The sequence below is a fragment of the Daphnia pulicaria genome, chromosome 7 (genome assembly GCF_021234035.1).
Source record: "Daphnia pulicaria isolate SC F1-1A chromosome 7, SC_F0-13Bv2, whole genome shotgun sequence".
In the NCBI taxonomy this organism is placed as follows: Eukaryota; Metazoa; Arthropoda; class Branchiopoda; order Diplostraca; family Daphniidae; genus Daphnia; species Daphnia pulicaria.
This window is the reverse complement of record NC_060919.1, coordinates 2,277,186-2,300,117: the sequence shown is the minus strand read 5'-3', so window position 1 is coordinate 2,300,117 and position 22,932 is coordinate 2,277,186. Positions and strand designations below refer to the sequence as shown.

The following is a 22,932-nucleotide window of genomic DNA, read 5'->3' as shown; positions in this document are numbered from 1 at the left end:
GAGGGGCGACTCCTCGAAAGCCTCCAAGTGGAACTGATGTTAGAAATACTTAGGTATGAAAATAATTTTGCGTAAATTGTATTCATCATTCTAAATGTGTTTTTTTTAGTCGCTTCGACAATATAGAAGAGGCCGCCGCCACAGCATCTACCAACAACAGGAAAGGAGTTTGTAGGTACGTAATTTCTAAATCTAACCACACGCGAAACCGCGATGTGAATTGCCTCTATTGTAAAGAATTTTTGATTTGATGTTTTTTTCTCTTTTAGTCACCTGAATAATAAAGAAGAGACCGCAGTGTCTAATAAAAAACACGCATCGCCCGAGGAAAACTTAATTGCTACCGGCGATGCCAGTGTGGGAGAGGGAAACAAAATAAAGTAGGAGGAGTGTGTAGGTACGTAAATTTAAGTTAATTAAAAGAATTTTTGATTTTATGTTTTGTCTCTTTTCTCAGCAACTGTCTTTGTGTAAAGATGAACCGGTTGTGTACACCGAAGTGTTCGTGTTTTAAGCATGGTCAAGTGTGTACAAACCGAGGAAAAGACCATATTTCCGTAAGTATTCTTAAAAGGTTACACATTTTATTCATTTTATTCAAAACATATTTTTTTTATTAATAGAAACAAGAAGAACAACATGACAAGCCAACACGAGGCAAAAGTCGTCGCCGTAGTAGCGTGGCCTAATTAGTAGCGCTCAAATACTACACTGCAACCTACGTTGCCCCAGCTTACTCCACCAAGGCCCCGATGTACTCCACCACAACCTACGCTCCACCTAGCCACACCTAGTCACTACACCGTAGCCCCCAAGTACTACACCGACAAGGCCGAATATCACGCAACCACGTTTTCGGCCAGTCTACTACACTACTACTACACCGAGGAATCTATGTATTAGTGTATTACTCTGCTTCAAGCTACTAAGAGGCCCCTACTTACTGCACTACCCATGCCCTGGAGTTTTACACTACATCCTACGCCACCACCCATGCCCTGGAGTTTTACACAACAATCTACGCTGCCCCCAGCTACTACACTTGTTTCTGCAAAATGTGTTTCATCTTTAAGTACTAAGTAGTAACTAGTCCCACTTACTTTATTCCGCGTTTTAGGATTCAAAGTCCAGAAAGCAAAATTCTAAAGTTGTCTGCTTGTTTCAAATTCGAATGTTTACGGTGAAAGCTCTTCAAAAAAATGAAAATTGCATCCTTGTATTATTTTGTAGTATTTCTATCACACATGCTTGGGTTAGTCTGTCTCGAATTAATTATAAGTTTCAGAAATTTTCATAAATACAATATACATTGAATTTCCCAACTTTAAACAGGACGCTCAAGCCTCGAAGTTATAATTCGCGCCACTGTGCTGAAAAATAAATATTTAAAATTTTGCCCTGAAAGCCTTTACAGCTTTTTCGAAGCTTGTTTACCCCCGACACCCCGTCTTAAAATTCTAAAACTCGGGAAAAAACTTTGTAGCAGACGACAAAATGGCGACCCCCGAGTTCCCCGAGCCCCGACCATGGACTACTTAAGCTAGAGGACGGGTCTCTCGTCCTATCCCGCCGTGTTATAACTTGTCGGGTGGATTTTTAATCATAATTTTTGAAGAATGGTCAATCGATAGAGATTTAAAAAGCTATTATAAGTCTCCAATGCACATTTCTTGTGAAGATATTAAATTAAAAGATATTTGCGTTTTAATTTTGAGAGGACGGGAGAGGTGCTCGTTGGTTTTCTCCACCTAGCGCTCAGAATTCTAAACTCTTCCATGGTTTTTAGAAAGAAAACAAACAGAATCCATAGAATCACCAGAGAATCACAGATAGCAGACGCACCTAATCATACCAAACCAAACCAAAACCAGAGAATCACAGAGTGGTCAACCAACAATCACCGCTAGGCGGCGACAACCAACGAGCACCTACGTCAATTTATAATTAAAATATCACCGAAATTAAATAATTCCCGCATAGGGATAATTTAATAGACTCTAGCTCATTTTTGAAGCTCGATTCATTAAAGTAACAAAAAAAAATGGTAGCCGACATAGGATTTGTCGAAGAGACCCGTCCTCTAGCTTAAGTAGTCCATGCCCCGACCCCCGAGTTTTAGTGATACCCTTCCATAACGTAGTGAGCTATGTTATTGATAGATGGCGTTGTGGTGTCAAAACAAATGAAATTTCTGTGAATACTCTGTCATCCGTCATCGGTCGAATGCATTTTGACATTATGATCGTAATTTTGTTAATTAAATTGTTTTTCTATTTCCCTTTTATATGGGCTACTACACATTGGGTTGTTACACAGGATGGGCGAATTACACCTCAGGTAAAAAAAAAGTTTAACCATATGTCACCAAGTAAGTAATATTCTGGTTTAGAGTTAAATCATTTTAAAGTGCACCATGAAAAACAATTTATTCATGAATTTTTTTAAATATATTAAATTGGTATTAGATCTTTGAAATGATCTTCATAAATAAAGAAATGTTTTACAATTTACAACATAAGTTTACACTGCAGTCATAACTTTTTTGAAAGTCAGAATACTTATTGCGGTTATTGCCATTTCTAATATTTTACATTTTCTTTTTCATCAAGATGGATTCAGTATATCAACTGGACAAATCCCATGATTTAATGGCTCTGCTAGCACAAGAAGGTCGAACAGTCAGGGCAGAACTTTTGCGTGAGGAGCTTTTCCAGAAGAAAGTTGAGTTTGAGCACCGTGAAGATAAGGATAGTGGAGCACTTATTGAAGAAAAGCTCTATGCAACAGACCCAGATTGCTTGAAAGTTGGGAGGAAAGTCACTTCAATGGCTATTTTTGAGTCAACCCACTGTGATTTTGAACTCTATGGTGTTGACATTGGTCATGGAATGATGCCAGTAGAGACCGGAGATTTGGAACCAGACTGTTCTCAGCCCCCATTGGACTTTTCCATGCGAACATTTGAACACTTGGTCGGATTACAAAACCGAATTGACTTGACAATGGAGCCGGAAACTAATTTGGAGAAACTCACTCCAGCTAATATGGATCTCAAATCTTTTGCTAATTGGGTCGCCTTTAATTTAGAAAAGAATGGCACATCGTGGGTATCGTTTAATCTCGCCACTCTGTATTACCGGATCATCGGAAATGCAGCTCAAGCGCTTGAATGTTGTCGAAGAGCGCTCCAGTTTAGCCCGAGGGAGATGCAAACCATTGCTTTGGTCAATATGGGTAACATTTTGACGCACAGTCATCAACAAGAAGACGGAATTATCGTGCTTCATGCAGCGGTCGATCACACTCCCAGTGATCCAATAGCACACTATACTTTAGCCAATAGTTATGCCCTCATCGGTGATTTAAATAGGTACCTTTTAATCTTAAAATCCTCAAATTCCAATAATTTTGTAAAACGGTTATTGCTTCATCTGTTGTAATCATTCTTGATCTTTATAGGTCCGTTCTTTGCTACGAAAATGTTTTGAAACTGAAACCAGATCTCAAAATGGCTGTCCGAAAAATGCACGGGATTCAATGTTTGTCTAAATTGGAAAAGGCCCTAGAAACTCAACATAGGTTTGGCTCACATACAATATGAGATGGTCGATATGTCACCGTCACCTGTTTCACTTTTAGTGTTTTACAGCACACATTAACGGAACTGAAGGAACAACAACGCAAGTTTGAAGAGTGGAATCAGTTGCAGGAAAAGATTGTCAGCGCCCAGGCCACAGTTGGACAGCGACTTCGCAGCCAATTAGAATATCAAGAATTTCGTTTCCGCACCACTAAATCCCCTCCACGTATAAAACGTTTTCTAATTTTCTCAATTTTTTTAAATTTAATTATTGATTCGTTTTCTACAGCCGTGCACGATTGCGAGCAATACGAAGAAGATGGATTCATGTTTTTTCAATGCAATATTAAAACGGACATGTCTACTTTGGAAACCTGGGGCTCAGCAATGATGGACTTGCGAAATCGTCTGGTTGATTTTCAGACGCAAACAGACAAGATTGTCGATCTGTTGAGTTTACGTAGCATAACCAACCAGTCATCACTTACCAGCGAATTGAGCCCATCTTTAGGTGGCAGTGGATCGACAATCTCTCCTTCCGCTGGATCGCAACGATCGGTTTCTCTCCAGCTCGATCGAATTGATTTAGATGAAGTCGATACGATACCTCGCCCACTTACAGAATCCGAGTTGCAACGTTGCCCGTCTCTCAGTCTGCCGAAAATTGACCAAATGCCAACCATTCTTCTTCTACCGGAATCAACTGGATTAGAGTAATTTTAACTTTTCTATTTTGATCAAAACTGACATTGAATTTCTTATTTGTTTGTACAGTGTTGTAAGTTTGCTTAACGACCGGATTGGTCTCCGCATTGATGAAGATCATCCTTTACCATGGTATCCACCAATCTGTGAGAAATATCCCCTTAAATTGTTACCCTATGACGAGGTGATGCCTAACATTATTCAAGCTTTATTGAACAACAAAATGATTATTTCATTTCTGAAAAGATGGTGTCGATCAAATCTCGTAATGAGCACAAAAAGCGACTAAGAGATGTAACAATTCAACGCCACCTTCTTAGTTATGCTAGAAGTGATGTGGATCAGATGATCATCAAAGATGGTGATGACGACATCCAGTCGACAGCTGCTCTGGCACAAGTGGGACAACGCATTCTTACAGCACTGCGGAATGTAAGTAAAAAACGAGAATTTTTTCCTGAAGTAATAATTCTTTTTTAATGAACTTATTTATTTATTGTAGAAAATTGGCCCGTCATGGCTTCTTCATACGTTGGCAGCGCTTTATTGGCGTGGTCATGGCAGAGCATCTAACGGAATCGAATGTTTCCGTCAAGCTCTCAGTTCCGTACCGGATCAACACCGCCATATCCCGCTTACCAATTTAGCCGCTCTATTGTTCAAAATGGGCCAGGTTAACGATGCTTTATCCTTGGCATCGGTTGCTCACCAAATAAATAATCGGGAGCCGAAGACCAATTTTTTACTAGGCCTACTTCACCTTCATTTCAACAACCATTCGTTAGCTGTTAGACATTTTGATCGTGCCATCAAAATTGATCAGGATTCCGCATCAGAAATGGAGCACTACAAATTAATGGCGGCCTGTCATGCGGTCGAGAAAGAGACCGCCCAGCATCTACAATGCCAAGGAGTAAGTTTTCTGACGCATTCAAATCATGCCATAATTTTCTTTTTCATGAAATCTTCGGTTGTTTCTTCAGGATTTAGGATCAGACACAACGTATCGAACAGTTTTGCGCTGTAGCAAGGCAGAAGAGAGTGACGAATCAGAGAGCAATTGCGAAGCGGAAGTCCAGGGTCATACATCCAATCCATCCAGTTTGGAAGTTGCCGCCATAGCAGACACAGACGATGAATACTTGGTCGACTCGCTAGTCAACGAACAAAAATTCATCAACTTTGAACTCTGTATAGCCTTAATTTGTTTTTCCTCGACCTATGTTTTCATTTATTGTCAATAATACAGTGCAGGAAGAATCTCTACCTGAGGGACTGCTTCGAATGGGCAAAGTACTCCCACCATTGCCACTAACACTACAGCAGTGTCAGGGGCATCGTATCCGGCTTCGTTCGCAGTTCACTTCCACCTGGCTAAGCGTCGCGGCTAAAAACATCGAGTAATAATGTGCCAACATCTTTTCAATATTTTATTCTTAAAACCGGTACAACTTTTGTGTTTCAGTTTCAAAAGCATGTTGCCTAAAACTGTGCCCTCCAAAGCCTTTGTGGAGCCAGTTTGTAATGCCTCGTTCCCTGTCACCATGGCGACGTTCGATCATCTCACTGGCGTCCGGCACCGTGATAAAATTGACTACCGCGCTGAAAGTGCCTTGGAGGAAGCCCTGAATGCCCTGATATTCGACAAGGAAAGAATCGATTCGGATGAAGTGGCGCGTTACTTGACCTACGCTTTAAAGAATGTACTATACGTCAAACAAAATTTTATTTATTCATTGCAATCGATTGACCAGACTTTTTCTTTTGTTTTAAGAATGCAACATCTTGGGTATTGACGACAGCCGCATCTCTTTACTGGCGCGTTAAAGGCAATGTGAAAAATGCCATTGATTGTCTTCGCATCGCTCTGCATTACGCACCCTACGATTTTAAAGATATCCCTTTAACCAGTTTAGCGAACATTCTACACAGGTATATTACATACTGCAACACATAATTTAATCGGCACACTAAAAGTTTATTTCACCGCAAAACATAAAAAAAAAATACATTTATCCTTAAAGTTGATTTTATTTGAATTTCTATAGGGCTGGCTTACACAATGACGCCTTAGTCGCGGCTTACATGGCTTTGGAGATCTCACCGACTTTTGTAGTTATTCACTTTACTGCAGCCAACATTCACGTGGCTCGGGTCAGTTTCTTTGTGTTCTAAATAAGTCTATTCATTGTATTAATTTATTCAAATTGAACTATTTTTATATAGGGGGATGTTGCCAGAGCACTTTCATTTTACCAGTCAACATTGGCTCTGCAACCTAGCTTCGAGCCGGCCCGGCAGCAGCTCATCGAACTCCAATGCAAACAGCTCTTACTGGAACAGCATTCCGTAGTCTGAGCAGCATCAGACGCCGCAGAGTGTCGACATTATTCGAGCCTGATTTCTACTGCCCAACATTGTAATGTATACGTCACTTTTCTTTTATTCAGATCCTTTTGATTTGAAATTTAACAGAAAAGGAAACCTCACAAGTTTCCTTGGATCCCATCGTGTTTGAATATTTACAAACATCTTTTTTCTAGAATGAATTAGAATAAGTTGTGACAAAAGAAGTGTAATACTGCATTACGCACAAGAAATGACCCATTTGGTGGACTATACATGTAAAATACTACAGAAACACACAATATACCTACATTAAATGTCAAAAAATAAGGGTAATGATGAGTATTCCTGAGTAACATAGCCGCTGTCACACGCACAAGAGTTGCCTTCCGTTAGAATTAATCACGCCAATCTTGGGCAGTGTTCAGCAGCTGCGGTACAACAGGAAGATATTGATGATGCCAAGGAGGGAAACAATTAAAAGTCAACTGGAACAGACCAAGGTTATGAAACAAGTGAGAACCTGTGAACCTTAGAAAGAATTTTCTCCCTTGCCCCCCCTTCCATCTCCCCCGAGCACCTGGATGACGAGGTAATGTAACCTGATGCTCGGCTCAAATATCAACAAATACAGCTAACCCACGTTTCTCTGCCCAACAGTCCTAGACAGCCTGCTGCTGTCTTCCTTGGTAGTGACGGAGTGGAAACATCGAAGAAGCCGAATAAGGTTTCCATCCGCCGGAAGACTGACAGCAGACGTTTGAATGTTGTCTTACGTGGAGGGGGGTGAGAGGATTTTTCTGATAGAAAATAAGTTTGACTTTTCAGCATCAGATTACTAACCAACAGCCATATCAGACGGATCAGGTAGATACAGCAAAACCTAAATTCTAAAAAAAATCATTTCTTATGTTCTAATAACACATGAATATGGAAAACTAGAGAAATAACAAGTGAACATGGTATTCCAAATGAGAATAACTTGAAATCCTGAATTGCGCGTCTCTACCTGTAAAGTCGGCTGTGTTGTGTGTGTGAACTGTGTTGGAACTAGTCGGAGAGTGTTGTAGAGATGACCTGCTCGACTGCTCGGTTGAACAAACGATGCATACACCTGGCTGTCGCAGCCGGCTATTTAACGGCTGTGTGCAGAGCGGCTTGATGCTCTACAATTCCGTCAGCCCATCACCTTATGAGCTTCGGGTTTTTTGACGTAAATGAAAACCTTCAATAGGGGGAGGGATTGTAGAACGGGTGGGAAGAAGGGGGCCGTCTGCACCCGTCGGGATGTTCCTGTCTGGTTCCACCATATACAACATCTACTATTACTATTTCCAAAAAGAAACTAGAAGAGCATCGAAGGATTCCCGAAATGGAGGGGGGGACGTTGACGTGGAAGCCTAGCGCTGCCGGAGTAAGGTTGGGTACCAGCAGTGATCCAATCCAGGTGAGTTTTTAATATTGGATTAAAAGTTGTTTTTTTTTTTCCTTTGTCTGTACTCTGAATTAGTTTCTATGTATTTAAAGTAATTCTAAAGGTATAGAATTTTGTAGATTGTCATCTTAGATAATAGAAATCATAATAATTTAGGTATGTTTTTAAAAATTAATTCTTTTGGAACTCGGATAAAATTTAGATGGACAATCGCCGGTGACAGCCATAGTAATTCAAAGCAAGGAGGAAGCGACCACTTCCGGGTGGGGTAACTTGAATTCTTTTTCCGCCAGCACTTACCAGTCCTCCCTCTCTTTGACGTAATTTATTGGAAATCAGATATTTAACATATACAGTTTGATCATCATCTCCATTCCTCATATTATATGAGAAACATAAAAATCCAATCGATTCAAACTCGGGAGTAAACGTGACGTTGGCGCGAGTCCCGCGCGCGCCCTTCGCGATTGGTTATAAGGGAAATCTTTACTAGATACACGCTCCATGGCTATCTGCCAAAGGGAGGGGGGGAGCGCAGCTCGAATAAGTTTAGACTTGTTTCCTCTTCATGTTGGGCAAACTGACAAGCATTATCAGCAATGCAGTTGTAAGGATTCATTCATAAAACGGGAAGAAAAGGTGCTGTCGGAGTGTGGCCTCTCTCCATCTTTTCCGATTTTCTTTGTTTTTCAAAGAAAAAAGCTCTACAACTGGTCGCCTTCCCCACCGTCTTTCACCCTAATTTTTAAAAGTAGAATTTCAACTGTTTCTCTGTCGCACACTTCCAGTCACATCCTCTGTCAAATGCAATCCAGAAGCCTCACGTCTGCAAGTTCAGTAGCTTCCCATGTACTGCGTGACATTGTCTAACTCGATTGAACGAAATTATAACTAGGGGGTTCTCTCACTTTGTCTTTCAAAATGAACAAAGAAACCATCTCGTGATTACTATCTACTCGTGTTTTCGTTATAATTGGTGTCCTTTAAATAGCATCATTTCAAAAATAGAAATAGATGTAGCCGTTTAGAAGAGATGTGATCGATAAGCTATTTTGGAAGGCACACCAAGTGACGTCATAGCTTCTGGAGAGAGACTCTACTGCCTCCGCATCGTGCCAGCGTCACGTGACGTTTCCGATGAATGAGATCAATGGAGAGAGCAGGGATCGAGACCTCGTCAAGTCGTCATGCGTGAGTTAACGACAAGATCTCTCATGGCGTTTCCTTATTATACATCCTACTCCCCCGCGAATGGAATTTTGGCAATGGTTTTTCATTGATTGGAAAGTGCTACATCTGCACAACTGATGATGAGGAAAAATTATCTTTAAGTGATCCAGGTTCGCTCTAAGAAAATTTCTAGTTATAGCAAACGAGTAACGTTGATAGAAATAATTTAAAATCAACTAACTGTTCTGTAATCACATTAAATGGTCACTCACCTTATTTAAATTGTCAGATTTTAAAAGATTATTATTATCAGGCTAGTTGAAATTATTATTTTTTGATTTGATAATAACAATATTAAGTTGAATGGATCACTGATTCATTTGATACAAAAACAATACTTACCGCCGCTAAACAACACCGCGGAAAATTTTAAGGATGATCCAAATAAATGATTAAAAGGAATTTTACTTTGATCACTTGTCTATAGACTGATGTAATAACGGTTGTCTATTTTGTGAATTAGCCGAATACTTCACAACACGATTTGCGAATTAAGAATGTGTCAAAGAAAGTACTGTCGGAGGAGACAGTCAAAATCTGGCCAATAACGGCTGGATGCTGGATGTTGTTTGCCATCTGCAAGTTCCACGCTGTGGATATATATCGGGAGCTGGAAGATGAGTGACGTCGTCGACGTCACCAGGATTCATCCGGACGCCTGCGTCCAGAAATCTTCGTGACGTAGTCAGATCTATTCTTCACACCCAGGCATGTCGCTAGGCAACCGCGTCAGCATCAATGAAACTGAGAAAAGTTGAACCGGCCTCCCACCCACATTTGTGAAAGATAACGAGTTTATAGTTTTATACATTATGTCAAGGTGGCCATGTAGCACTATTCAATCTTATCGATCAGTGATATTAATATAATGAGATGTAATCTATATCATCTGAAAGTTTTATCCGGTTTTATTTGATTGATATGTTTACATAAATTTTCCAGCGTTGCAACTGATTTATTCGCATTCAATTAAAACATATTTTCTGACATTCTCAACTTGAATAGAAACCAACATTAATTATAAACCACTACTTACCGACCTGTGAGTGGTGCTCGCGCATCTACGTCATGAATCGGTGACGTCATTAGGAAGCGGCTTGACATTTTTTTTTTCGTCTAACTTTAGACAAAGTCCTACCCGTCAGTATATTCCTTTTTACACTTGAATGCAAACTTTAAAAAGGCTGGATTTTTCCCTAGCAACGCCAGGAAAAGCTAAATAAAGATACCGGAGTAATCGAATCTAAATTTGTTTGCTGACGTAGGCAGAACAATTCATTTGAAAAACGGCTATGCTATAAAAAGGAATAAGGTTTCTTATAATTGTATTCAAAACTTGAAATGGCACTATATTTCTGTGCTTCACGTCCATTCTAGCTTAACCTGTAATTTATTTTGAAATTTATATTTATTTATTTTGTTTCTTCGGAAGAACACATGTGCCTAGTGTCACCATCGAGCGGTATCAATCAGAATGATTAAACGGCGCATGCAGTTTTATTCTATTTTTTTTTTTTTTTTTTATTTTCTCACGTCAAAATTAATCAAAAAAGTAAAATTAATAAACGATTTCGTTCACAATAACCAGTTTTAAATATGAACGTTAATGATACTGAATCAAATCATTCAAATGTTATGTGTAGTATACACCCAGCATTAGAATGCATAACAAAGAATATTTGAAATTTGAAAAAGTAACGGTCAAAACTAATTATTGATAATTTGAAAACAATAACAAACTTAAATATCGATACTGAATTATATCGATCGACAACTTTTGATTACAATAACAAAGTAATCGATACAAATATTTGTAATCGATTATAAAATGGCGCTGGACGAGGAGACCAATTTTGTGTTTTCCCGCAACACAATCGTTGCTCTGTAAACAGAATATTCAGCGAAATTAAACTGAGCTTTGTTGTTTTTTTAAATTACTACTGGACTATCCCAAGCCAGCAAAAAGGATAAGAAATGTTTTTCATCTAATCTGCATACCTCTTTTTCTGTGGGCAGTGTCAAACATAATTAGCCCATACACCTGACGCGCGATTCCAACTCGTTAGTTGAGTTTATTAGTGAACCTAGCTAAATTCAATATCAAACCAATCTCAAACTTTTTCTTATGTCAAGTATTGACCAGTGACTTCTTTGCTCAGCAAGTGTTTGCTGCACAAGTGTCAAAATGGAAGGTATTTTTCGATCAGATTATTGTTGGTCGCAATCAGTTTTCGTCAATCCATTTCCTTTTTTTCCTAGATATTCAATCATGGTACGAGGTACCAAGTATTGCTCATTTCTGTTCACTGTTTAGAGCTGCATTCAGTCTTGTGGACTTTGATATTGAGGTACTAATTTCGTTAAACTACTTTTAAGTGTGTCGTCTGTTATCACTTTATGTTGGTCAACATACTTATATAATTCATTGGTGTATTTCAGGAGCTTGAGGAAGCACTTTTAACTGATGGAGCTGAAGATATGGGAAGCAGCCTTATTCAAGATTTGATTGTGAGATTGTTGAATGGCTGCATGGGCACTGGTGATGTGACATCCTCAAATTATCAAATGTTCCTTCGACGCCTCTTCAGGCAAAAGTTCCAAGACGGGAAAAAGAATCCCTTTAATTCCGACGTTGACTTTCGTTTTCTTCCCTTGAGGACTAAAGTGGAAATTTTGCACTTTCTGTGTGATTGTCGGTTAGAAGCTGATGATGTGATGGAAGTGTTGAAGAATTTGGAAGCTGATAGTTTAAGAGTAGAACCACTAGGTTACGATGACAACAAGGCAGCATATTGGTATTTTTACGGAACACGTCTGTACAAGGAAGAAAACGCGCTCATAAACGAAGAAGAAGAAGTAGAGAAATCGAAAAAGAAGGGCAAGAAGAAGCCAAGTAAAGAAACCACGCACACCCGCGGACCATGGACTGTAATTTATTAAAATGCTAAATTATAATTTCGAAATTTTTGTTTATTGTTTTGATTCATCCAAGGTTGCATGTTTTACGGAAGATGATTGGAGCGAATTATGTGATTCCTTATCAATTGCAACTTCAAAAAACGAAAAGATTTTGTATAGGACACTAAAGGAGGATTTTTTACCGGAAATTCCCAATCTCTTTGCCGAAAAGGAACGTCAACAAAGGTATTTATTTTTCAATAGCCTTTGGGAATATTAGATTAAAAATGTTATTTGATAGAAAACGAATGTCTGATGCCGCTCCACGTCGGGCATCTACACGAATCGAGAAGCTAAAACAGCAACGCGAAGAACAAGATCGAATTGTTGCGGTAGCTATTCAAGCTGAATTGCTTCATACCGAGACGAACGCCGATGATGGCCATGAAAACAAGAATACTATTCTGACCCCACCCGAGGCAGCCCCAGTGAAGTCGAAATCCAAGAAAATCGATGAAGATGAATGGTATTACACCAAAACAAATATTAATAACATTGCAAATTAAACCAAGTGTTTCATCTTATCAGGTTGATGTTAAGAAATAAAGCAGATCGAGCTACACGTGCCCTACTCCGCGAAATTTCTCGTGATAATGTGGATCTCTTCAGCAGCTTTGAATCGACAAGGAGTGTTCCCACACGTGCCAGCAGCGTAGATTCATCTGTTTTAGGTATTATTATACTCTTGAGATTTGCAAGGTGAAGTAATTAACGATTTGGGTTTATTGTGTCACAGAAAAAGGTACAGAGAAAAACGATAAGGGAGATCTGACTCCGGAAAAACCTGTGAAAAAAGAGATTTCTTTATCGGAAAAATCCCACAACCCAGAAAAAACAGAAAGATCCGTCTCAAATAAACAGCTTAAAACGCCGAAGCAAGAACCTGAAAACAAACCAACGAAGAAATCGGAACGTCCCGAAAAGAACAACGTGGAAAAATCCGATGTTAAGTCAAGCAGAAACGCATCCAGTGGTGCGGATACCAACAACGCGACAGCAACTAAATCCTGTAATAAAAAGGGAAGACAGACCAACAATTCGCTGTCGTCTGTCATCGACACCACCATGAACCACATTGAAAACGGAGTGGTTAAATACCGAAGGGTCACCGCACCGTAAGTTTAACCAATAAAAACATAATAATTTTAAAATGTATTTGATAAAATTTCATTTGATTAATTAATTTAGGTTGAGTGCTAATACTGACGAAGCTAAAATTGGAATGTACAAGATTTTAGAGCAGATAAAAAATCACCCAGATGCTTGGCCGTTTCTTGATCCAGTAGATGAGGACTTTGCACCCGATTATTATACTAAAATCAGCCAGCCAATGGACTTGGAGAAAATGGAGCAAAGGGTGTCTACCAAGTACTATCAATCCGTTAACGAGTTTATGTCCGATTTCGATTTGATCGTCGACAACTGCAAAAAGTACAATGGACCTGAAAGTGGTAATGAAACGACTTTATGCGAACGCACGAATGCTTTTGTCTACTATTTCACTGATTTTTCTTTGATTTCAGAATATTCCTTTATGGTCGACAGTTTGGCCGATGAATTTCGGATGTTGTCGTCGAGATATCTCAATTCGGTTTACGAACCGGAGCCGATGCTAAGTGGTTCAGAATCGGATTGTAGCACCGCTTCTGATGAGTCCGATCACCAGAAACGCAAATCTGGAGTGCCAGATGCCAAGAAGAGAGGAGGGTTGATGAAGCTGGCTCAAGCCTTTTCTGGATCAGGAAATCGATCTAATCCCAAATCGACAACAGCAGCAGCAGCCAGTAAAGTCAAGCTGAAAACTGAGGATGTCTGGGACACTCCATCACCCGATTCATCCGAGGCTGAGTTAAAGATGCGAAAAGCAAACAAATCTAAAGTACGTACATTTTTACTTTGTTACTCGCTCAAATGTACTAATGTTAACACGTTCTATCCTTAGGAAAAGGTTGACAAAAAGAAAGGTAAAACAAAGAAACCTCCTGTTGCTGGGGGTCGAAATCTCGATGCACTTAACGCACTGGCAGCTGCAACGGAACAAACACTTAAGGTAAAATATTTTCTTATAAAATTGTAATTGGCTTTTAATAATAATTTTATTTTTCTCTTCAAGGATATGAAAAAGTGGCTCGACGATACTCCAAAATTCCCAGAATACTCTTCTGGTAACAGCTCATCGGGTGAAAAAGTGACTCCAGAAGAGTTTGAGACGCTTTCCGAGAGTGTGGAGGAAGAATACCGGAAACAAGGAAAAGGCAAGACGGAATCTTCATCCCCTTTGAAACCTCCCAAAAAGAACAAGTCTGTTCAGCACAAAAAGAAGGGTTTACTCATTCTTGCAAGTAAAGGTCGATTGCCAGCCGAGAGCAAAGAGGAACGCGACATGCTAATGAAACGCAAAAAGAAGAAGTTGAAAAAAGACAAATTAATGGACAGCCTTTTCGAATCTCCGTGTGATAAAGCGGGCAAGGAATCACCCCCAACACCACCTCCACTTCCACCGGGGGACAATGGGAAAACCGTCACCACTGCGACAAAGGAGAAGGACAAACCTGTTCGCAAGCCGTTCGATCGTCTTCAACCTGGCGGCAAATCCAAAGTTTCGAAAGTAAGCCGCCCGGATGAATCCAAATTAAGTTCTGTGATAGCCAAAATTAAAGAAAGCAGAAGCAGTGCTCTCCAAAAGCAAACTGAAACTATCCAGAAAGCTCAGTTGAGTTTGGGAACGGTTTTGTTGAGTGAAATAGGCTCGAATCGAACTCTAGAAGAAAAAGATCCAGTGGAAGTTGAAGAAACCGCCAAACAAGCCGAGCAGGAGAAACCGGTGGAGGAGCCTGCAGAAGTTGCCGAACCCAAAGTTGTCGAACCTGTAGTGGAAGTGAAACATAGTGCCACTCCGAATTTATCGGCTTGGTTCAAAGCTTTCGGAGCCCCCAAAAATCCTATCAAGCGACAAATGTCAGAAACTCAAGAAACTAGAACTCAGGCTCCACCTGTCAAAAAAGGAATAGGACAACATCAGGAAGGCAATAAAGACTTACCCTGGTACGCGAGATTGGAGAAAAAAGATCCGCCGAGTGGGCGATTGGAGGCGGTTTCCACTGTCAAGGAAGTGATGAATGAGGACAGTGCAGCCGAAGAGAGCCGACACTTGATGGATCCTTCAAGCCCGGTTGACAGTTTAGGCAGTCTCAACTCACCAGCATCGGCTGAAAGCATTAAATCGCCTTCAACACCAGGAGGTGGTTGGGGTGGGCCCAACAGTCGCTACTCGGCTGCTGATAACCCCGCAATTCGATCTCCACTAACACCCGAAACTCAATCGTTCAGCCCTTCGGTGCCTCTGCATCCCATTAAAGTGGGTTTCTATCAAGATATGCAAGCTCTGAAAGGAGCCTCGCCCAGCCACGTCAAAAGTCCCAGCTGTCACAGTAACAGTAGTGGAACAGGACCCAATTCTCCTAATGATCATGCCCTGCATAGTGAACCGACTAGACCACCCGTGATGGAACCGCATCATCAACAGCCACAACAACAACAGCCGCCGCCGCAACAGCAACAACAACAGCAGCAGCAGCAGCAGACCATTCAACCACAGCCAGCCCCAACGCAACCAGCTTTCCAATCAGAAACTAGTCATAGGTTAGTTGTTGAACCGGAAAAACAAACGGAATCGTATCCATTGAAGAAGAGATCTACTCCCGCTCTGTCACACGTGTCGCCCAGCCCAATTGTTACTCCTACACCGATTCACGCCAATCGTCAGCCTGGCCCCCAGGTGCACGACCCTCGCATGATGAACCAACCACAGGCCAATTTTAGTAATTTTAGCCCTGCTGATTATTCGAGTGTACGTTCAGGGCATCCGGTCCATCACGCACCACCGCAGCAACAACAACCTCAGCCACCACCGCAACAAGTACAGCACCAACAGCAGCAACAACAAGAAACACAACCTAATCTCGGTCAATACAACCAGTATTCACATTATGGTCCAAATGTGGTCAATCCTTTACCGGGCAATCTGGCAAGTTTGTCGCAGATTGTGGCTCGCATTCCAGCTGGTACAGTAGCTCCACATCCGCCCAATTCTGAGGTTACGCAACCACAGGTTAGCCAGACCCAGCACCACCACCAACAGCAGCAGCAGCAGCAACAACAACAGCAACAACAACAACAGCAGCATCAACATCATCAACACCAGTCAAAACGAAGTCATGTCCAGCAACAACAACAGCAGCAACAGCAACAACAACAGTCATTCCCAAATCCCATGACGACCAATATGGGATATTCTTATCCATCCCAATCTGTATCAGCTGCGTCATCAACTGAACGAACGGGCAGTCTAGTTTCGTCCAGTCCTGCTTTCGCTGGATCACAAATGACGCAAAGTGCGGCCACTTCTGTTTCATCCAGCCGATCTTCCGGTGGCAACTTGCAGGACCCTCCGTCTCACATGATGACCTACAACAATGCAGCCGCCGCTGCCGCTGCTGCTGCCGCTGCTTACTCAAACCAGTCGGGTGTATTTTACGCCCAGGCTAATCCGGCATACCGAAGCCAACCGCAGCCTACCCAGCAGCCGCAACAACAGCATCACCCGCCACAACCTCAGTCTCAGCAACAACATCAACAGCAGCAGCAGCAGCAACAACAACAGCAGCAACAGCAACAACAACAAGCTTCGCATCAACAAGCCCCTCAGCAGCCACAAACTCGACCTAGTCAAGTGTTTCATCACGCAGCAGGGCTGAACAATTTTGAGCCAGGTAATCACAATTTCATGTGGAATACCCGGCCGGAACAGGTTCCAGCCAATACTCCGGCTGTGACTACCTCCAACACTAACTACGGGCGAGCCGCATCTGGAAGTAATCCGTTTCCATCCAGTTTGGGCTATGATCCACACCACCACCATCATCACATGGGTGGCAGTTTACTGTTTAGCGGGCTGGATCCATTGGCTGGGAATCCGAGTATGTTTGGCCGGAATCCCTTGTCGCGTCCTACTCCTCCGTGGGCTCCGAATTTGTCGCTGGAAAATAGTCTACCCTCGGCTCCAGCGCCGAGTCGACCGCAGCAGCAGCAGCAACAACCCAATGCAAGTGTACCGCAGTCACGCAATTCTCAATCGAGAGAAAAATCTCGATCGGCGGCTGCGGCGGCGGTCGAAACCGCTCCGGCCCCCGCTCCCGGCAGCGCGTTTAATTACAACGTTCAAGGACTAGCCCCGTCGACGGTGGCTGGTGCAGCTGGTACTAACGTTGCGGCAAATGACGCCCTTTCAGCTTCACTTTACGAGAGGCATCGAGGGGCTTCGCAGGCCCCATCATCGGCCCCATCTTCTCTTCCACCACCGGCACATCAAGGGTCCTCCTTATCTGCCCATCACCAATATGCCGCAGCATCCGGAAATCATCATTTTGGGCCAGGGGCAGCCGGATTGAATATGGCGCCTGCCTTTGGCGATTTCCAACCGCCTCCTCCTCACCCGCACCATCCGCTGGCCGAGCACGCGCAATCGTCAGCTCTCTACCAGCAATTACTGCAGCAGCATCGCCAACAGGAAGAATTGTTGTTGAGGAATCCCCATCATCCGTCAATGATGCTCCATCAACCGGGTTTGTTGGGTTCGCCCGCCGCATACCCTCCCACTTTTTCGTCGGGTCTCAGCCTCGGACAGCAGCCCTTCCAGGGTTGGCTCTAAGAAAAGTTTAGAGTCATCCTGATGTCCCCAAATTTCATATCTGATATATAAATTTACATTTCTTTTTTCTCGTTTGGCTCTTACAGGCCTTCGCCATTTAGATGCGCTTGAAATTGGACTAAGCTTGAACATTGTGTTTTATATTAAGGAAATTTTGTTTCGAAAACGGTTAGACCTTTACAGTTCGTGAAAGCCAATCAATCAGACATTTTTGTTTGTTTGTTTTTTTTTTCCTGTTTGAAATCGATAAAAGTAATCGGAAATTTGCTAGTTGATAAACACATCGGTTGATTGTTTTATTTTTAAAATCACCACCCGCCTGAAAGGTAAATGTTGAGTGTCGTCGAGTTATGTGTTATATCGGCCATCGTTCGCATGTTGGCACTTTCTCCCGTGTTTTGTAAATAGGTGTGACGCTGTTGACTATCGAAGGATGGAAGTGATGGTGAAAATAGACAAAGAGAATTTCCCCCCTTTTTTTCATTTCTTCGAAGATTCATTTTTTAAAAATCAATAGAATGTGCACTGTTGTTCACGTTATTTGTTAACAAGACGCATCGTGTGTATGTGTGTGTGATCGTGTCTGTACAGAATTTTGATTTTTTTATCAAACTTTTGACAACCAAAACCCCCCACGTCGACATCATAATTGTGTTATACATCTTTATTGTATATGTCATCAAATGGAAACAGAGTTTTTGTTTTAAAAATCCGACAAAGAACAGGGGACAAGGTGTGTGTGTGTGTAAGTGCGTTATCTGAAAGTATCCTGTTGAGTTGTGTTTGTTCTTTGATTTGCCTTCGTGATTTGTATATTGCGAGAAATACACACCTTTCTTTGGTAACACCATTAAACATTTCGGGTGTTTTGATGCTCATCTGTTTATACTGCTGTTCCCTTGTCTTGGATCGCTTTCTTGTTGATTGCGTTCTGCAGCAGGATGACCAAATAAGTGATGACCGTTGCCGTTAGCTATAATATAATAATAAATCATCGCTTTAATGTGCAGCTTTTAAAAATGATTTGTATGTTTAGGAGTTACAGAAGGGAGCAATTCTTTCCCGATGGGCATTAATCCTCCGGCTGACAATTGAACTCGTTCTTCCGACAACGCCATTACAATAGCAGCGCACTTGAATAGGACAAAAAAATATACGTCGAATGTCTTTTTAATAATGCAAAATATTAATTAATACCTGTGCTTCGTCATTTAAATCAATTTCCTTGGTTGAAAGTCGCAGAAACTTACCCCGGAGTCGTTTAACCTATTTTCAATCATAAAACAAATACAAGCAGTTTAAAATTAGTAAAAGATTAATTTTAAAATACCTCCTGAGCGGGCAAACCAGCAGATACAACAATTACCAAAGCCATACCAATTTGACTAGTTAACAGCACCAAATAGAATAAAATATTGTTTTGCGCTGAATTCGGCTGAATGAAGTAATGCAACAACAGAAAAATGTTGATGGTACAACTTAAAAATGATGTCAATAGAATTAGAAGAGCTGGGAATGAGAAAATGGATTTGAGTTGATTGCACGTCTTAGCCAATCGATCGAATGCGTAGTCGACTTTCTGGAGACGGAAGCTTAGTTGCCCAGTGTCGGGTCCGATAGTAATAGCCTTTACTGGAACGACAGTAATCTTCTTTCCACCTCGGATAGGCTCTTGATCATCAACAAAATATGCCAGAATAGCAATACGATGAGCGATGTTGTAGTAAGTTAAATGGATCAAAAGAAGCCATGTAGTTAACTGAAGTGATGTTATAAAATTGATGAAAAACTCGAAGAAATAAAGTAATATTTCTTTCTTCTCAACCGGAAGTATCGTCTGATAACTGGCGCTAATCTGCATAGTTACTATCTGTATCGGGTAGTTTTTATAAAGAAAATTAATAACACACGAAATGATTTTTTGACATTTAACTCACCATACTGATTCCGCATACAAAGCCAATAACTGTGCGCTGTCTACTCCAACATTGATTGTTTGGAATATTGTCAAGAATTCGATCGACTTTCTTCAGATCAGTTAATGCCGTTATGAAGTCCCCAACGCGGAAGAGAAGGATAGTAGGAATAAGTTTGACTATTCCGTAACAAACGAACCACAAAACCGTCGTCATTATGTAAATGACAGACTCATTTTTACTTTGAGAAATTTCGTTGAGAACTGACATGGTGGTCATGTAAGGTGTATAAATGAGCTGGGTAATTAAAACGACTACAAACCACCATGTAACCGGGTGACGCCATCCGATATCAAAGCGTTCGAACCGTTTCTTTTTCTTATCCAATATCATTCGGTAGGGCAACATGCCAGTGGCGTTAATCAAGAAGAATAAAATGTTTAAACGTTCTAGACCCATGGTGTTTTACAAACTGTGCATCCAACTGCGATGCAACGGCATTTTTCTCGTTTGCCGATCCTGGTGTTAATGTTGGAAATGAATCACTTAAATCAATCAAGATGTCATACAGAATAATTTGTCTAGACAGGTGATGAGCAGGGCATTATTATACGAGTGCAACGCAATCAATGAATTGGTATAACATATAAATTGCAGTGCGCAAAAGCTAATACGTAGAATTCTGACCTTGTTTTGTGTGTTGAAGGACAGCAGATATTCTTCAGAGATCTATAATTGATCTGCAATTAGTTAATGGCAATTACGCTTATTATTTGTGTATCTTTGAGTTGTCATGACAATTAAAAGCTTACTGCATATAATGTTATTCTTTTGCGTTGTCGCCCATCAGTGCAACGTTGAGAAATACGACAATCTATTTCATTGTCAACACAACATGTTACCAGAAACAATAACTTTCCTTTTCTCATGGCGTGAATGTGCCATTTAGAGCCACATTTCCATGGACAAAGAAAGTTTATTAGGTTAAGAATATTTCAAAAAAAAGGTAACAAATATCCAAAACGTTACGAAGGTCTGTTGCAAGTCAAAAGCAACGAGATAATTGGCATAAATATAGAGCCTACTAAGCCACGATGATGGATCGATGTTATATTTGAAAATGATTTATAACTGCTGGCAGATCTGTAGTACGAGACATTTGCATAAAAGTTCAAGTGAACGGAAAATATTATTACTGCAAAAGTAGTTGCGTAAATGCTATAGACAAGTTCGGGATGCTGAGTTGCACAACCGCAAAATTAGGATCGTGCGCCAACGAGTTTTTGTAACGTTGTGGGGATAGTAGAAAGCGGGTTTTTTATTATTTAAGCATAGAATTACTTATCTAATCTTAGAAATGTTCAGGATTATCGTTGTTTAGAACATTCTGCTTTTTATAGAGTAATTTTAAATGTATAATTCAGCTTAGTTTACCCATTAAAATTAAAGAAAGTCCAAGCCTGGGATGCTGTTTAGTCTTTTCTTGTGTTTTTTGACAGATCTGCTGACAAGTGACAAGCTCAAACACACAAGAAAAGACTAAACAGCATCCCAGGCTTGGACTTTCTTTAATTTTAATGGGTAAACTAAGCTGAATTATACATTTAAAATTACTCTATAAAAAGCAGAATGTTCTAAACAACGATAATCCTGAACATTTCTAAGATTAGATAACTAATTCTATGCTTAAATAATAAAAAACCCGCTTTCTACTATCCCCACAACGTTACAAAAACTCGTTGGCGCACGATCCTAATTTTGCGGTTGTGCAACTCAGCATCCCGAACTTGTCTATAAATAGTTCATCGTAACGGAATACTAGCATATTGCTAATATGCAGCAGTTCATTTTAAAAAGCCTGGAGCCCAGAAACGATCACGATAATGTTCACGAAACTTCCTTGTGAAAATCTTTACAATAAGAAAGCATCAGCAAAATGACTCGGCAGATTTTGAGATATCCCCAAAAATGTATATGCGAATAACCACACCCGTGGCCATTTAACTGGCCAAAAATGTTGGCACATTTCAACCGGTTCAGCATCATTTATATCACGTTTGGGTAAAAACAAACGCACAATGTCCATATAAAACATGAAGAACGAGAACTTTTGAAAAACTTCCTGGCTGTCTGCCGACCGATTATACATACGTACCGTTATATGGGAAAACTCTGCTGTTTCAATGTCTTCATATATGTACAGTGCAGCATTTCACGAAACATCCAAAAACGGGGCATTTGTGCCGTTGTGGTGGAAAAATGGCAATCTGGAAATCAAAAAAACAAGTCGTGAGTGAAATGAAGTAGAAAAAGAAGAAAACAAAAGCATTGGATTGTGTCGGTTTCGATTCATTCCACATAATAATAACAAGAAATGTCATGGAGGAAGATCGAGTTTCACGTTGTCAGCAGCATAAGGTGAAAGTAATATGTAAATGGCGAGATTCGTGAGAAGAAAGCTGGTGTTTCCAGTTTACCCGATGGATGATGGCCGTGTCTTGGTATGTTGTTCGTGAATGAAAATCTTGCACACAATACGGTACTTTCACTGGTGACCTGTTGGCCCAGTCAATTTCAACCAGCAGCAGCAAACCAGAAGTCTGAAAGTAGTCAACATTAAAACGGTGCCAAAGTCTTGTTGAACGCATCGCCATAAAGAAAGCCCTTTAAACTGAACTCGGCAGGAACAGTTTGAACTGGAGAAAAGCAGTCTCGACGGCATGCATGCAGAGTTTTATAAATATAGGTTACAGGTCATCGTTTATCTGAAACCGGCAGAAGCATATCCTCATTTGAGATATGTTTTCGTGTCTTTTTCCATCGAATGAGGTCAAAAAGGCAACCTCTGCCCGCAGGTGATGTGTGGTCACCGTCGTGAAAACTTATTAGGACTAGACGATGGACCCGTTTCGGATGGCCGGAATAAGCGTGACGACATCGAAATTAAACGACCATTACGTATCGTCTTTTTTTCATTCATCATCTAGCGGCGACAAAGAGAACTAAACTAAAACATGAAATGACCGTTAGATGGCGTTCAAGATGCGGTCGA

General features: G+C 40.9%; 5 protein-coding genes across 7 annotated transcripts in view; 4 read left to right on the top strand and 1 right to left on the bottom strand.

Annotated features, from left to right (window-relative positions):
- The window catches only part of LOC124348475 (chromosome-associated kinesin KIF4B-like), a 1,814-nt gene extending 1,125 nt beyond the window's left edge, over positions 1-689 (top strand). The window contains exons 5-9 of the mRNA XM_046798699.1: positions 1-53; positions 110-175; positions 270-380; positions 458-557; positions 624-689. The exon at positions 1-53 is cut by the window's left edge and continues 299 nt beyond it. Of these exons, the coding sequence (XP_046654655.1) occupies positions 1-53; positions 110-175; positions 270-380; positions 458-557; positions 624-689 (396 nt within the window). The remainder of the gene's footprint in view (positions 54-109; positions 176-269; positions 381-457; positions 558-623) is intronic.
- LOC124349621 (LIM homeobox transcription factor 1-alpha-like) overlaps positions 1-22,932 on the top strand; it is a 947,038-nt gene that overhangs the window by 545,672 nt on the left and 378,434 nt on the right. The window lies entirely within an intron of this gene.
- LOC124349416 (tetratricopeptide repeat protein 17-like) lies at positions 2,155-6,855 on the top strand. The gene is made up of 14 exons (XM_046799996.1): positions 2,155-2,337; positions 2,610-3,370; positions 3,460-3,579; positions 3,640-3,806; positions 3,870-4,293; positions 4,355-4,469; positions 4,532-4,717; positions 4,788-5,198; positions 5,269-5,476; positions 5,535-5,685; positions 5,751-5,988; positions 6,060-6,217; positions 6,334-6,439; positions 6,512-6,855. Exons 1-14 carry the CDS (start codon positions 2,224-2,226, stop codon positions 6,641-6,643), a joined length of 3,291 nt encoding a protein of 1,096 aa, XP_046655952.1. The 5' UTR covers positions 2,155-2,223; the 3' UTR covers positions 6,644-6,855.
- On the top strand, positions 11,127-18,466 carry LOC124349370 (PHD finger protein rhinoceros-like). Its single transcript, XM_046799905.1, has 11 exons — positions 11,127-11,488; positions 11,556-11,644; positions 11,736-12,224; positions 12,289-12,440; positions 12,496-12,720; positions 12,783-12,925; positions 12,991-13,369; positions 13,443-13,705; positions 13,778-14,133; positions 14,197-14,304; positions 14,368-18,466. The coding sequence occupies exons 1-11, from the start codon at positions 11,482-11,484 to the stop codon at positions 17,962-17,964; spliced, it is 5,808 nt and encodes a 1,935-aa protein (XP_046655861.1). The 5' UTR covers positions 11,127-11,481; the 3' UTR covers positions 17,965-18,466.
- Positions 18,614-22,912, bottom strand: LOC124349752. Of its 3 annotated transcripts, none has more exons than XM_046800576.1 (9): positions 22,358-22,912; positions 22,036-22,147; positions 20,693-20,754; positions 20,568-20,620; positions 19,902-20,461; positions 19,295-19,834; positions 19,162-19,230; positions 19,008-19,097; positions 18,614-18,937 (listed from the first exon to the last, which is right to left on the bottom strand). In XM_046800576.1, exons 5-9 carry the CDS (start codon positions 20,337-20,339, stop codon positions 18,848-18,850), a joined length of 1,227 nt encoding a protein of 408 aa, XP_046656532.1. In that variant the 5' UTR covers positions 20,340-20,461; positions 20,568-20,620; positions 20,693-20,754; positions 22,036-22,147; positions 22,358-22,912; the 3' UTR covers positions 18,614-18,847. The 3 variants fall into 3 exon arrangements, with proteins under 3 accessions (XP_046656532.1, XP_046656533.1, XP_046656534.1); XM_046800577.1 differs by having other exon boundaries at positions 19,902-20,399; XM_046800578.1 differs by lacking the exon at positions 20,693-20,754.

What these genes read in the sequence shown, in the direction of transcription:
- LOC124349416 (XM_046799996.1), top strand. Translation starts at nt 2,224, where the DNA reads ATGCATTTTGACATTATGATCGTAATTTTGTTAATTAAATTGTTTTTC. An exon ending in AATTGTTACCCTATGACGAG is followed by an intron (nt 4,470 to 4,531) that starts GTGATGCCTAAC and finishes ATTTCTGAAAAG; the next exon opens with ATGGTGTCGATCAAATCTCG. An exon ending in GTCGCGGCTAAAAACATCGA is followed by an intron (nt 5,686 to 5,750) that starts GTAATAATGTGC and finishes TTTGTGTTTCAG; the next exon opens with TTTCAAAAGCATGTTGCCTA.
- LOC124349370 (XM_046799905.1), top strand. An exon ending in AAAATCGATGAAGATGAATG is followed by an intron (nt 12,721 to 12,782) that starts GTATTACACCAA and finishes TCATCTTATCAG; the next exon opens with GTTGATGTTAAGAAATAAAG. An exon ending in GTACAATGGACCTGAAAGTG is followed by an intron (nt 13,706 to 13,777) that starts GTAATGAAACGA and finishes CTTTGATTTCAG; the next exon opens with AATATTCCTTTATGGTCGAC.
- LOC124349752 (XM_046800576.1), bottom strand. Translation starts at nt 20,339, where the DNA reads ATGGGTCTAGAACGTTTAAACATTTTATTCTTCTTGATTAACGCCACT. An exon ending in TTGTATGCGGAATCAGTATG is followed by an intron (nt 19,835 to 19,901) that starts GTGAGTTAAATG and finishes TACCCGATACAG; the next exon opens with ATAGTAACTATGCAGATTAG. An exon ending in ATTTAAATGACGAAGCACAG is followed by an intron (nt 19,098 to 19,161) that starts GTATTAATTAAT and finishes GTCCTATTCAAG; the next exon opens with TGCGCTGCTATTGTAATGGC.